The sequence below is a fragment of the Antechinus flavipes genome, chromosome 3 (genome assembly GCF_016432865.1).
Source record: "Antechinus flavipes isolate AdamAnt ecotype Samford, QLD, Australia chromosome 3, AdamAnt_v2, whole genome shotgun sequence".
NCBI lineage: Eukaryota > Metazoa > Chordata > Mammalia > Dasyuromorphia > Dasyuridae > Antechinus > Antechinus flavipes.
This window is the reverse complement of record NC_067400.1, coordinates 480023608-480039450: the sequence shown is the minus strand read 5'-3', so window position 1 is coordinate 480039450 and position 15843 is coordinate 480023608. Positions and strand designations below refer to the sequence as shown.

The following is a 15843-nucleotide window of genomic DNA, read 5'->3' as shown; positions in this document are numbered from 1 at the left end:
TCTAGTTTGCATTTGAATCAATTAACATCTAGAAGCTTTAATGCCAGCTAAATTTCCCCTTCACAAGATTTTAAAATTAAAAATCATGTTTCTCCCAGAGCAACATACCTCTTGGTTTTGCAGTCTTACTACTAGCCAAGTTTTAATTCTATTTCAAAATCTTTAGTCAGACCTCAGGCTTTTGGTTCAGTGATAGATTTGGTTCAGTGGTTTCACAGTAACAATTCACGGGTAATATCGGTTTTCTAGAGAATTTGAAGACTTAGAATTAACAGTATTCATTTGCCTGGCTGTAATCAGACAAAAGTCCTAAAACATTTTAAGAGCTGTAGCTCATAATGCATACAGCCCCCTTCCCTCACCAAGGTCTCCAGGAACCATCAGGAGTTCGGTGGTCTTGGGTGAAAGGAACTCCGTAAGGAAGGACTCTGCTCCTCAAAGCTGGGAGCTTTCATGGGCTTGCACCTACCGCAGCATAAGGTTACAGCCGCCCGTTTACTGTACCTCCGGCAGGGAGAATTAACATGAGGGCAGCGCGTGGTGGTTTTCCCAACCCCAATTCCCTCTCCTCCCAAGAACTAGGAAACTAGTATAAAAGACACATGCCCAAGAGCAGGCCGTAACACACTTACCTTATAGCAGCGAAAGCCTCCAGGAAGTACTCTGATCTACAGGAAGTGATTTCAAGGCTTCAGCACGTGGAGTTCTCAGGTCTTGATGGGAAATGTAGTTCGAAGAACCATAGCGGTTGGGCTGAAGGGAGGAGCTTACGTTTTTTTGCAGCCTAGGACGCATATCTCCCTATCTCCGCCCAACTCCACTCCTGAGGTAGCCGCATTAAGAAAAAACTCTTGGTGCTATTTTGGAAGGTTCTTTTAAGGGTAACATTTACAAATTCCTGCTATAAATTTTAAGACAGAGGTATTTGTACATAGTAAGTGGGGAGAATTCCTTTCCAAGATAAGGACAATGAACTTTAATCGGTGTTAAAATTAGAGTAGGGACAGTGAGGAATACTTGTGATCAATAAGTAGGGAGATTTCAGCACCCTGGAGAGATCATGTCCAAGTTCTCACAAAGGGCCCAGACACTTAAGATTTCAAAACCACAGATAAAAGAACTTAATGCGTTACAATATACTATTACAAAAGTGAACCTCTACAACACCCACTCTCCTTCAATGAAGAATCTGCCTTAGGTTATGGCCTCTGCCTTTGATTTGAAAATATGTGCAATTCAACTAAAAGATGAGCATACTTCTGTAGAAACTGAGCCAAGGAGATTGTTAAAATTCAAATTCGACTTAATTCCTGAAAATAATCTAGCAGAAACTAGGCATAGGACAATATCTCACAGCATCTACTAAGATAAGCTCAAATCTTGACATAAAAAATATAAAAAGAATGGATCAGAGAAGAAATTATCTCTCATATTGACAGGCCATATGTGTCATGTTGACATATATGTCAATCAAACAAGAGATAGGTTTACGAGAAGTAAAATGCATAATTTTGAGTACATAAATGAAAAAAAAATTACACAAAACCAATGCAGCTAATTTAGAATAAAAGCCGGAAACAAGGTGGGGGATAGGGGTGGGGGACTGTCGCAAGTTTCTCTGCTAAAAAATCTCATTTCTAAAATATATAGGGAACATTTAAATTTGCAAGAATAAGTCATTCTCCCATTGACAAATGATCAAAGGATATAAATCGTTTTCAAAAGAAAAAAATATCAATAGTTACATGAAAGAATAAGAAGTGTGAATTAAACAAATTGGTTAAGATAAAAAACAAGAAAAATGAAAAATGTTGGAGGGAAACTGAAAAAACAGGTATGTTAATACATTCTTAGTGGAGTTGTTTACTAGTCCAACTATTCTGGAAATAAATTTTGAATTCACAAAAGGCTATTAAACATTTGAACCCAGAAATACTGCTACTAAGGTTATATGCCAAAGAAAAACAGACCCTATATGTACAAAAATATCTATTTTTGTGATGACAAAGAAGTGGAAACTGAGAAACTATCCATGGCTGAACATATTATGGTATTCAAATGTGATAGAATACTATGCTGTAAGAAATGATAAAAGAGTTTCAGAAAAGCCTGTGAAGAACTTATGCAAAGTGAAATGAGCAGAACCAAAATCATGTAAATAGTAACAGCAATGTTGTAATGATAATCAACTTTGAAAGGCTTCCTAATATAATCAACATTGATCTACCATAGATCCAAAAGATTTGTAATGAAACATGTTATACACCTCTAGGTAGATAGATGGATGGATAGAACTGATGGAAATGCAAACAATATTTTTTCTGCTTTTTAAAAATATAGCTAATGCAAAAATTCATTTTGTAACATTATATATACATATATATATATATATATATATATATACACACACACACATATATATATGCAAATGTAATAGGTCTTGTTTTTCTTGTTTTTTCCTTCAGTGAGGAAAGTAGTAAGAAGAAAAGAATTTGGAAGTTAAAAAATTATGTTTATGTGCTGTTTTTAAAAATTGCATTTCCCTCTTCAACCAGCTTCTTTTTTAAAATTTTTGTAGTTGTCTTCTATTTTTTTTTTTACTTTTAAAAAATGTATTAGTTTTTGACATTTACTTTTGTAAAATTTTGGTTTTTTTCTCCCATCTTCCTCTTATCCCTCCCCAAGACAGCAATCTGATATAGCTTATACATGTATGTACAATTATCTTGAATGTATTTCCATATTAGCCATGTTGTGAAAGAAGAATCAGAACAAAAGAACAAACACAAGAAAGAAAAAATAACCCCAAAAGTGAAAATAGTATACTTTAATCTGCATTCAGACTCCATTATTCTTTCTCTAGCTCTTTTTCATCATTGTATTGTTTGTTGCTGTGTAGTGTTCTCTTAGTTCTGCTCATTTCACTCAATATCAGTTCATATAAGTCTCTCCTGGTTTTTCTGAAATTTATTTGCTTATCATTTCTTATAGAACAATAGTATTCCATTAGCTGTTCAGCCATTCCCCAATTGATGGACATCCCCACAACTACCAATTCTTTGCCACCACAAAAAGAGGTCCTATAATATGGGTCCTTTTTCCTTTTTTATGCTCTTTTTGGGATACAGACCTAGAAGAAGTATTGCTGGGTCAAAAGGGATGCACAGTTTTATAGTTCTTTGGTCATAATTCCAAATTGCTCTCCAAAATGTGCAACCAACTTTTGATCACCTTGATCCTTTTAAATTCCATCCTCCTTTTTTACAGAGCAAACTTTATCACTCTTTTTTCTCTAAGTTCCTTACTGGCTGTTTTGCATTTTATGCAGAAATTTAGCTACTGGCAGTCTGAAGTGTATGTGTGGGTCCTAATAACCCATTTAGTCACAGATCAAGGTCATCATCTGGTTCTAGGTTTGGCTTTGGAGAAAGTTTTCTTTAGAGCAAAATCTATCACACTCCTCAACCTGTAACGCTTAGTGCCCAATCTTGTTACCAATACCTCTGAGACTTTTATTTTTACATAAACATGAAGAAATCGGACTACATCAGGTTTTCTTAATCTTTTTTTATGTCGTGGATCCCTTAGGCAATCTGATGAGACTATGGACTTCTCAGAATCATGTTTTGAAAATCCATAAAAGAAAATACATAAGATTCCAAAGGAAAGGTCATTATTAAAAAAAAAAAAAAAAGACAAATTCAAGGTCGCGGGTGAAGAGTGTCTGGTCTACCTACAATCCAAGGTCCAACTCTAAAAGCGTAGGAGACGACCAAGAGACACAGGTGAATCCTCCCAATCCACGTGTGGCGTCGCGCATGCATCCTAGTGAACTTTCTCAGGCGTCTATCCCTTCAGCCAGCTCATTGGTCTAGGCGCGGGGGCGGGGCACGTCCTCGTGCCAGTGTTGGAAGCACGTGCTGGGGGGCAGGAGCCGCAGCGGGAGCAGCGGCAAGCGGCGGGAGCTATGGCGTCGTTACTTTGGGGAGGCGACGCCAGCGCAGCGGAGAGCGAGCGACTCAGTAGCCACGTAACGGCCCCCCACCCCTGAGGCTGGGGCAGACGCGGGGCTTGAGGTTGGGCGGGAATGTTAGAGCAGGGATAACCACCTAGGGATTTGAGGGCATAGTGTGAGCTGGGGGAGGGGGACTAGGAGAACCCTGGAGGGAGAAGGAAGGGTTCGGGAAGAGGAGGAGGAAGCGAGAGGGATGGGAGGAAGACTGCCCCGGAGGCGACAGAAAGCACCTGGGGTGTGAGGGAGACCTTCCTGGAGGCAAAATGGGATGGGGGAGTGAGGAAGAGCGGTTCCAAGGAGCCGACCTGGGACAGTATCTGGGGAGGAGACAATGGGAAGGGGAGACCGAGTCTGGCTATCCCTGTGAGGAATGACCCGGAGCCCTTGCTGGAAAGAAGCTGCTTGTCTTAAGAACCCAGACCGTAGGAAAGGGGTGCAAAAAGGTGCACGTTGGAATCGCCCCGACTTATCTGCGGGTCTCATCCTAGTTCCACCTTGTAAACCAACGAGCAGCAGCTACCTGCAATGATCTGTCCTACCCCCCAAGGGAAAGATCCCCTGCAGTTTGGGAATAATGACTAGAAGAATAATGACTAGAAGAAAATATGTGAACAGCTATCTAGTTCAGCAGAGAAATTCCGCCTGTTAGGACAACCATGACCACAGGCCACTCTAATTAAATTAGGACCGCATCAGGGTCATTGCATCCTTGTTGATTTTTAAGTACAAACCCTTCCAGCCCTGAGTACTGAGCTGACATTCCCTAGTTGAGACTGCTTGAAATTTATGTTTTTCAATAGTTATCAAATCTCATTCCCCGGAAGAGTCTTCGGGGTCTTAAGAGTACCACAGTCCCTGGACTAGGTGAGTGGTGCTAGGATAAAGTTTAGTGATAAGTGTAGGCAAATGTATTGGCTATTTGATGTGTGTCCCTTCATTTACCATTTGAGAACTTCCTTCTTGTAAGACACTGGAACTCTAGTTAATGTCCTTATAGCTCTAGTCCATAAACTCTAGTCTATGTCCTCCAAGATATCGAAGCTGTTGTTGAGAGGGAAAAAAAGAATGGCAATATACATGAAACAAGAAAAAAAAACTAAGCAGCAAAGTATCTGCAAGAACATGGATATGATGCAGACCAAATTGGGAACAAGGGTAAAACATTAGTCAAAAGAGGTAGGATTAATTAACATTTCCTAAAGAAAATATGAATGAATGAAAAAGTATTTACTAAAAGGCTAAGCACTGAGAAAACAAATAGAAAAATAAGACAGGTCTGTGTATTTATATACATATGCGTAAATATATATATGGTTTTATTCTATTATATAACAAAATATATCTTTTTATAATTGTCATATATATGCTTTATTATATATTTTGTTATATATTTTTCTGTTATATGTGTGTATCAGCATATCCACATATATATAACTTTAATATTTTTAAATTGCATTAAGACTTTTGAAAAATTTGTATATTTATATATACATATATGTTTTTTTCTATTTGTATTATAGATGTACTTGCATTCATATATAAATATATGTTTATGAAGGAATTTATATATTTTCATATAAATTATATATTTTAAATATGTATAAAGGCATACATATGTGCATCCATAGGAAAAATTCATATTATAGTTGAGAGGCAAACATAGTAAATAAATGTAGAAATAGACTGGGGAATGGACCTGTGATTGTGATTTCACTGATATAGGAAACTCCATGGTGAGAAAGCTCTCTCTACTAATGCAGGTTGGTACCTTCTTTGCCACTTATAGTTTTAGAGAATTTCCTAGAACACTGAACTGTTAAGTGACTTGCCTAAGGTCACACAGCCAGTAAGTGTCAGAGGTGGAACTTGAACTCATATCTTACTGGCTTGGAAGCCAGTTCTCTCTCCACCATACCATGATTCCTCTCCAGTTAGGAGTAAACTGTTCTTTCATGGAATTAGTACAGTTCTTCTAGTTATTGTTTCCACTTGCACAGCTACCAAATGTTTTTTTTTTCTTTTTAATCACATTCATGCCACCTATCCTGTGTATTTTCCCAGAGAATTGAAATGTATTATCTAATCTGAGTTAAATGAAGATAAATTAAAATTAAATAATGTATTAAATTCTCCTTTGAAAGTACTTTGAAAGTGCTACATGGGAGAATTCAAGCACAAATGACTATAATGCCACTCTAGTACTTCATTCCCACATGGAGGTAGCTACGTTTTCAAACTACACCATTGGAGTACAAGCCTCTAATGAAGGATATTTGTCTGAGGACCAGCATAGCTAAATTCAGAAAGGCTCGTTACTAGAAGGCTGGCAGCAGGGTGATGGATATTTTGGCCAAGGTATTTCATGAAACAAGAGAAACAACTGTCTGGTAAGGTGCAGAGGAGTTACAAGTGGAGGGAATATCCACCTTGACAAAAAAAAAAATGCATCCTTTTAAGTATTGAATTAAATATTCAAGCTGATCATATATTTTGTTAGCAAAACGTTAATTAAATAGCTTCAGCTTAAGTCATTTTGGGGAAAGAGGAGAAATATCTCTCATTCTTTGCTATATCGGCATAGCAGTTATTTGAAAGTACCCAAGGAAATAGACCTGCTGTAAGCATTTGGGGGCTGGGGGTGGCGGGGCGGGGCGGCACTACAAAAGATCACAGTTTACCTCTCTGTAGCAAAGTAGTCACAGCTTTAGTTCCATTCAGGAACAATTGCTATTATTGTCAGTGAACCGAAAGGGGAAACAAAATAGCAATCCTAGCTAAAAGAAAACTTGAGCCTTGGATAATTACTCTGCTTAGGCAAACATTTTTGGAGATGGCTCTATGTTTGAAGATGAATGTTAACTTTAAATTATGCCTAGTTGCATAAACTCTTGTTGCTAAAATAAGAAATAAACTTTATTGCTTAAATGATTAATCCATGACAATGTAGGAAGGCCTACAAAATCAGACAGTAGACCAAAATAAATTGATTTCATGTTATATAGGTTTTTGTGGGGAAAGGTGTTTCTGGAGAACTTTGTTGTGTTCTTAAGGCAAACATTTGCCCAAGTTCTAGAAAAAAGGAAAGGGATAAAGATGAGGGAAGCAATTTTAGCAAATATAAATTTTACAGATGAATGAACTTTTCTGGTTTGGAGTTTTTATGTGAGTATAGGATTCGTTCATGAGATGCAATGTGGTAAACAAAAAATACTAGATTTTGACTAGAAAGTTTCACTTGAATCCTGGCTCTAGAACTTATTAGCTGTGTACATGGTGTCCTGTACAGTGATAGAAAAGTTCAGAAAAGAAGGGAGGATTTGGGGGGAAAGAGAGTGAGTTCTATTCTGAACATGTTGCATTTGAAGTGGCTAAGAAGCATTCAGTTGTAGATGTCCTAAAGGCAATTTGTGATAAGGAGCTATAAAAAAATAATTCTGTATATGTTGAGATGGAATTCCTCTGCAGAAAGATGAATGATGAATTGAAGGATACTCATGGGATTACCATGTCAGATAGTATAGAATCATAAGAGAATAAGTATAGAACTTTGGGGAATACTCAGTTAGTGGGCATAACGCATTTGAAAATTGAGCACAGATAACTGAAGAAAAGTCATCAGCCAGATAGAAGAAAAACTAAGAGAAAATAGTATCATAAAAACCTAGATAAGAGAAAGTATGAAGAAGCTACCATATCAAAGGCAACAGAGACAGCTAAATTGATGGAGACTGGAAAAGAGCCATTAGATTTGTCAATTAAGAAATCATTGGTAACTCTGGAGAGAGTTGGATATAATGGCTTATTAGGTGGGATATAGACATTCCTTATGTTACATGTAAACCAGGAATATTACTTACAAAACTCACAGGATTGATGTATACAAAGTGCTTTATATCCCTTAAAGCATTATATAAGTGCAAGTTATTAATTCAACAAAAATTTGAGTATTCTTTATGTATAATGTCCAAATGAACAAAAGGAATGTTCCTGTGAGAAATTAAATAGTAATAATAACAATGCAGCATGTTATAAGACAGTTGTGATAAATGCTAAATGTAAGCCACAAGTAGTAAATGCCATAAGAACAAAAAAGAAAATATGGTAATCAGATGTGATTTCATAGAAGGGATTAGATTTGAATGGTGTAGAATTTGGATAAGCAGAGAAAAAGCAGGAAAATGCTTCCAGCAAAGATACAGAAAAAGGAATGTTCTTAGCATGTTCAGAGGATATTGAATAAATCAATATAATTGGAGTACACAATTCACAGAGGATAGCAATAGAAAGTAAAAAGGGAGAGTAAGGCCAAATTAATGTAGGTGTTTTGCTTCTGTTTTGTTTCGAGATTGTATCTCCCCATCTCACCTAGGCTGGAATGTGCAACAGCCACTCACATGCCCAATCCCCAAACTGCTTGGCACAGAAGTTTTAACCTCTCTTTTTCTGATCTGGATCAGTTCACCTTTCCTTAAACAGCCTGGTGCTCCCAGGGGCCCAATATATTGGTGTTGGACTTAGTGTGGACTCCTGATCAACTTTAGCCCTCTTGCAGCTCAGAACTCCCAAACTCAAGCAATCCACCAGCCTCCTCTTCCCCAAGTAACAGGGATTACAGGTATATACAACCTTGTCAAGCCCAAATGTAAAGTGATGAACTAAAGAATTTAAATTTTAATCTGTCAGTAATGGGGAGAGATTGCAGATTCTTTAGTAGGAGGGTGACATGAAAGCAGTGCATTAATTGGCTTATAGAACACATAATAGAGGGGAAGAGGCTAGAGTATATCCCTTCCCAACATTTATATATCTTACCTTCCCTTTTTTGGGGGGGTGGGGGGAATATTTTTTCCTTTCAGGTGCTTCCATTAATATTTCTGAAGATGATGAAGAAGAGGATATGGGTAAAATGTTTATTTGCATATATGTATTTGGCATTTTGATTTTAGTCTATTTAGCTTATTCTTCACAGCTTTTGTGTGAGGTTAATCTCCATTTAAAAATTCCTTTTTGAATGAGAAGTATTTAGGAAGAGAAAAAGAAAAGAGTAGGGAAAAAAGAAACAGGAGTGGCCCAAGTCTGTTTGGGGGAAGAATAGAGTAACAGTGAGATAAGCAAAAATAGGTTTAAGGATTATTCATTAAGGGATGAAGGAAAAAAGAACTGAGTCTCAGGTGGATGTGGGTTTGCTTATGGTGGGGATCAGGTATAAGTAACACAAAAGAAGGAAGACAGCAGCCTCCTAATTCAGTATCATCCTTTCCAGTCTTTTCCAATTTTAATTAAGAAAACATGACCACAGATGCATCAAAATGTAAATTCTCAATATGGATGCACTCTGTGTAAATAGTTCACCAGGTATACTATTATTACCACAGTGTCCCATTTTTATTTTGTTTCCCCCAGTGGATTTGGCTGCCAACTCACTCTTGAACAAACTAATCCGGCAGTCCTTAGTAGAGTCCACTCACCGTGTGGAAGTCTTACAGAAGGATCCTAGCTCTCCCCTCTATTCAGTAAAGACATTTGAAGAGTTGCGACTGTGAGTATTTTATTACTGGGTCAGCTTTGGAAAATGCCCCAAATAATAGCTCAGGAAATATTGTGTCAGTAGTGTGAAGGGGAAGGGCATCAAGAAAGGAATTCTTTGCTTTCTGACATTTTTTTCAATGTTGAAATGAGATATGTATCAAAATACATAGTTCAAAATAGTTAAGATACAACTAAATTAGAAACATTTAAAAATATTGTTTCTAAATCTGTTTTTAATAGCAGTTGATGGGGAGAAAATCTTGTATCTTGCTTTGCTCTTAAGATTATGTGATGTGCTGGAAAGAAGGCTAGACCTAGAATCAAGAGAAAACCCGAGTTTGAATCCTGCCTCTGATGCTTATTCAGTGTATATCCATGGATAAGTCACTCTCTAATCATTAGTTTCTCCATCTATAATATAAAGATAATACACATAAGTTACTGTCTCATTAATTACTCCGGCATAGTGGATAGAGGGCCAGCTGAGGAGTCAGGAAGATCTAGGGTTAAGTCCTGCCTCTGACACATACGAACTGTGTGACCATGGGCGAGTCACTTAACTGGTTAGTGTCCCAGGGAACTTTCTAAAGCTATAAGCCACATATATAGGTGGAATGCTGATCTGTATTGGTACAGAGAGTTTCCACACAGGGAGTTCACCACACCAATGAAATCACAAGTCCAGTCAGAAGGGGAAAAAAGCTTCCTCCCCAGTCTGTTCAGAAAAGCAAATGGATAAGTATGTAAAATGTTCTGTAACTCTTACAGTCCTATGTCAATAGTGGTTATTGCTGAGATAGAATTTCAATTATGGAAGGAGATTGTAGCATTGATCATTCAGAAATCATTTCTGTTGAATTTTGGAATAAGATCCTGGAACAGATGGAATTATGTTGATCTTCCCAACTTGTTTGTCTTGACTAACTTCAAATGAGTAAATAAAATGAGTTTTCATATCCTTGTGGGGTCTGCTGAATTGTTGGCAAGGAAGCCTTTCTCAGATTCAAAATTGATTTTTGGTAATCCAAGTGAATATATTCAAGTAATTGAGAAAGTGCAAGTATTCTGGTCCTCTGCATTGAGCTATGTTTGTGTATACTTGTATCATCAAGAAAGTTAAATAATTTTTAAAAGATAAGTCACAGTCCATAAGTTAAGTCCATTAAAAATAACTTGGCAACATTTAATTATTGTTCACGTCTTTCTAAAGTCTTAAATGGCCATGTAAGTCAGAGTAAGGAATAACAGGGGAGCAGGCCATGTGCTTCCCTCCTCACCATTCAGAAGATTTCAAGAATGTTGGGCAGATCCTCCATGAGGGATTTGTGAGAGAATAGGAATAGAAATCACACAGAATGAGAAGGAATAGGTAGATTTCCTATATTCCAATGTAGGGAATGCCTACAATTCATTAGCATAAATTAGCCACAGACCTGTAAGTCTTTGATTTATTTTTAATAGAAAGGAAGAGTTACTGAAAGGAATTTATGCAATGGGATTCAACAGACCATCAAAAATCCAGGAGATGGCTCTCCCCATGATGCTGGCACATCCGTAAGTCCCAAGGGCTGTAGTAAAAATCTTGTCTTATTTCATTTCTTAGACTGGCTTCAAGTTTAATGTTTTCCTATTATCCTGTAGACCCCAGAACCTTATAGCACAGAGCCAGTCTGGAACAGGCAAAACAGCTGCTTTTGTCTTGGCGATGTTAAGCAGAGTTAATGCCTCAGAGCTGTTTCCACAGGTAAGAAAGAGGTGAGATAGAGCAATTGACCCTTGGCTAGCAGGGGAAAATAGTGTAAATCTTCTTCCCCTTCTCAAACTGCAGGCACTGTTCATTTTCTTCTCTCTCTACAATCTCCCAAAATCTTGGGGATTTCATCAACTCCTGCAGGTTTAATTATCATCTCTATACAGATGACTCTCAGAATTACATATCCAGGAGCAGCTAAATGACACAGTGGATAGAGCACCAGCCCTAGAGTCAGAAGGACCTGAATTCAAATCTGGATTCAGACACTTAACACTTCCTAGCTGTGTGACTCTAGGCAGGTCACTTAACCTCAATTGCCTCAACCCAAGAACTATTTATCCAGGATTAGTCCTCCAGAACTTTAGTCTCACATCACCAACTGTCTATTGGTTATTTCAAACTGTATATCCCAGAGACATCGTAAACTCAGCATTCCAAAGTAGAACTCCTTATTTTTCCATGCAATTTCCTCATTTCTATCAAGGGCATCACCATTTCCAAATTTGAAACCTTGATATTGTCCTTAATTCTCTTTCATCCAATATATCCGATTAGTTACCAGATTTATACCACCCCAACATTTCTTTCATCCAGTTCTCTTTTCCCTAGTCACACAGCAACCATCTTAGTTCAGGATTATCTGGGTAATTCTATTACATAATTGATCTCCTACCTTCAAAGCTCTCCCCACTCCTTTTCATCTAATACACAACTACCAAGGGGATTTCTAGGACATTCTTTCCTACTTCTGCTACTTGGATAACCATTCTTTAGTAGTTCATCATTATCTACTTATCTCCATGAATATAATTTTTCCTCATGGTTCTTTTTTTGGCTCTTTATTTTTCTCTCTACATTTTCTCCTTTGATAATCTCATCTAATCCTATTTATGATCTCTTTGTAAATGGACTTTTAAGTCTGTATATTTACTATTAATCTCTAGGGTAGTTAGGTAGTACAGTACATAAAGCACTAGCCTTGGGAGTCAGGAAGACTCATCTTCCTGAGTTCAAATCCAACCTCACACACAAGCTATGTGACCTTGAAGCAAATCACTTAACTGTGCCTCAGTTTCTTCACCTGTAAAATGAGTTAGAGAAGGAAATGGCAAACTTCTGCAGTATCTTTGTCAAGAAACCCCAAATGGGGTCTTGAAGAGTCAGATACTACTGAAGCAACAACAGGACATTAATCTCTCTATAGCATTCCAATCCCCATTGTCAAATGCTTCATGGGTATCTCCACTTGAATGTCCCAGCAACATTTCAGGCTCAACCTTTCCACTACAATTTATCACACATTTAAATGTGCGTGCTCTTCTAGGCTTCCCTATTTCTGCTGAGAGTATCCTTTCTTCCAGTTGCCAAGGTTCACAGCCTCATAGTAATTTTAGATTCTTCCTTCTGCCTTATGTCCAATGTCCACTCAGTCACCAGGCCCTGCAGTTCTACCTCCACACCATTTCTTGTCTTCATCATTTTCTCTAATATCCATATCACCTGGTTACTGTAATAGTCCCCTTAACTAGTTTGCCTGCTTCCTCTCTCTGACCTCTCCAGTTCATACACACAACTGTCAAAATGATCTTTCTCAGGCACAGGTCTGAGCATGTTATTCCCTGGTTCAAAATCAAGCTATAGCTCCCTAGAAACTCCTTAGCCTAGTATTTAGGGTCCCCTGTAGTATAACTGCAAACCAACTTTTAAACTTTATTTTATTAATTCTATCATTTAATTAGACAAGATTGCTGTTCCCTAAATTTGGCATCTTAGTGCCCATCTTCACTCATTCACATAGCTTTTCAGATGCACTCCTTCCCAACACCTAGCTTAGGTGCCCTATTCTTTATGAATCCTTCCTGAGCCCTTCCCACCTCCGGTGTTTAGTACTCTTGCCTACTTCAAATTATCTTGTACTTATTTTTGTTCACATTGTACCCCTCTAGGAGAACACAAAGTTCTTGAGGGCAGGAGCTGTTTTGTTTTTATCTCTATAATACCTTGCACACAGTAGAAAAATTAGTATTGTTTTATTGCTTTAAAGTTAAGACATAAATATAAAATATTTTTCAGCATCTTTATGGTACATTTTTCCTCTTTCAATCTAAACCAGTTGATATTAGGATCATAAAACCCTGGCTATAATAGCCATGGATTTACACATCCATTTTTCTCCACCACCATCATCATTATTCCTCCTAAACCTAGTCTGTGCAAAGTATTATAGTTGGTACTGGGGAAATGAACCTAGTGTTCTTTTCTAGCCTCCAAGCTTTACAGTCTTAATTGAGAAGGTAGGACATAAATGTTCAAAAATCAACAATAATAAAGAGTAGAAAAAGCTAAGTTCTAAATGAAACAGAAACAAGGGGCTACAAGACTAGGAAGGTTGAGAAAGGGTCTCAGAATCTTAGTGATTTTTAGTGGAACAGTGCAACTTGAATTTGATCTTGATGTAAGAGTAGGATTTAAATACATAGAAAAGGAGGAAGCCACTCCAGGTAAGAAAACTATCATAGTAATAATGGATGGATGTCTATATGCTATGTATGAGAACAATGAGAAGATCATATTAGTTGGAATGGAGGAGTCATAGAACATAACATTGAATCCACATTTGGAAGAACCTTGAATGCTAATCTAAGAAGCATGGGACTTTATTCTGGCATATGGGAACCATATGCCTTAGGCCAGTAGAATGATTTACAGAGCTATGAAATAGGAAAATTAAATTGGAAGTAGAATGTTGGGAATAATAGATTTGGGGGAGGGGAAGGGAGGAAGATTAGAAGCAGGAAGACCAGTTAGAAGATTGTAATAATCCATAGTTAAAGTAATAAGGACTTAGAGTTTTATTGTGACTTCTTAGTATTTCCTTTTTGCATTTCTCATTCCCATCTACAAATATAGTAGTACTTAGTGGTTATATTGCATTGGATATTCTTTTTTGTGACTTTTTCTAAAGGAATATATGAAAAACAGCTTGTTCCCTATCTTATAAATCTTCTCCCAATAAGCCAGCCAAAATGCCTTCAATCAAGGTTGACATTTTAAACTCAAATTCTACAGCTAGGCATTTCTATTCTTCTTTCTTGCCTCAGTCCCCAGACACGCTGCAGCTCTAATTGTCAAAAAATTTGCTCATATTTTTTTTTCATTTCACTTTAAAGTGTCTTTGCTTAGCTCCAACTTATGAATTGGCTCTGCAAACTGGACGTGTGGTTGAGCAGATGGGAAAATTTTGTATTGATGTGGAAGTGATGTATGCTGTTCGAGGAAACCGAGGTATGTGTCAGCTAAGGAAATTAGATGCTCCTAGATAGTTGATTTCTTTCTGGTTAGCTTTTAAAATAGGCTTAGTACTACACACTGTTCTTTTGATCGATATTAATGCAACTGAGTTTCCAGGAGTTTATCTGGAATGTTTATAAAACCAAAAATGGAAACTTTTTTTTTTAACCTTTTAGATTTTGGAACTCATTTAATTAAGTTTCAGTTCAGAACTGTGTGCTCTGAGAGTTGGATATTAAGAAAGGTGAGACTCTGCATCTAAGGAAAAAAATGTCATCTTTTTTTCCCCTCTAGCTCCGAGAGGCACTGATATAACCAAACAAATTATAATTGGCACCCCAGGGACTGTCCTAGATTGGTGTTTTAAACGAAAAGTAATAGACTTGGATAAGATTCGTGTATTTGTCCTGGATGAGGCAGACGTGATGATCGATACCCAGGGATTCTCAGACCAAAGCATTCGAATTCAGAGGTAATCCCGCAGCCGTGCGTCTCCCCCTGTATCTTCTGTCCCAGAACTCGATGGATGTGCTGCGGACTTCATCTTTCTCCAGCCCTCCCTTTTGGCGTTCCCATTACCTTCTCATTATTTTCACTTTATGCAGGGGCTTTGTCGAGTCCTGTGACTCTTGAGATGTCTCATTCTATTTTCACTCATCCAGAAAAAGGTCCCGCGAGGCCATTCCAGTTTTGCTTTGCTGACACTAGGGGGCAGAACAGGCTTGGGCTGTGGCTGTGGGGATTGGGGATTTGGGCTTTGTCCTGAGTTTGTGCATGTTTCCTCCATTTCCTCCGGCAAATATATGGAGAGAGTGCTCTGATGCCGGTCTGCAGCAGGGATACTGTGAGGGCCCACATCAGTTAAAGCTTGTCTTTGAGGCAGGGAGGGCCTGGGGCCCCGCTGTGTCTGACAAACATTTAAAACACACTCAGCCGGCTTCCCCCTCTTCCCCGCCCCCCCCCCCCCCCCCCCCCCCCCTTTGCAATTTACTCAGCCTCTCAATGGTCTGGGCAAAGTTCTAGGACTACCACATTATTATATGTGAGTCTCAAGTCTGCATTGGTGGAGTTTATACCCCAAGAGTTTCCTATATTCATAAACTTAGAGTTCCATATTGAAAAAGTTATAATGATGAGAAAATGTGATCCTGAAAAGAGCATTGAAGAGGACATCGGGAGACCTAGGTACTAGTCAGGGCTAAAGTTCTAGCTAATTTTGCCACTTATGGCTTCATCTCTAGAATCCGTTTTATTT

At 38.0% G+C, this 15843-nt stretch overlaps 1 protein-coding gene across 3 annotated transcripts in view; it reads left to right on the top strand.

Moving 5' to 3' along the window:
- Window positions 1-3950: 3950 nt before the first annotated feature.
- The window catches only part of DDX25 (DEAD-box helicase 25), a 27783-nt gene continuing 15890 nt past the window's right edge, over window positions 3951-15843 (top strand). Inside the window, exons 1-9 of one of the 3 annotated variants that reach the window (XM_051986728.1) lie at window positions 3951-4030; window positions 4816-4879; window positions 8568-8630; window positions 8872-8916; window positions 9419-9554; window positions 11006-11098; window positions 11186-11288; window positions 14468-14582; window positions 14883-15060. In XM_051986728.1, the coding sequence (XP_051842688.1) occupies window positions 3968-4030; window positions 4816-4879; window positions 8568-8630; window positions 8872-8916; window positions 9419-9554; window positions 11006-11098; window positions 11186-11288; window positions 14468-14582; window positions 14883-15060 (860 nt within the window). In that variant the 5' untranslated portion in view covers window positions 3951-3967. The remainder of the gene's footprint in view (window positions 4031-4815; window positions 4880-8567; window positions 8631-8871; window positions 8917-9418; window positions 9555-11005; window positions 11099-11185; window positions 11289-14467; window positions 14583-14882; window positions 15061-15843) is intronic. The other 2 variants (XM_051986729.1, XM_051986730.1) reach the window with 2 other exon arrangements.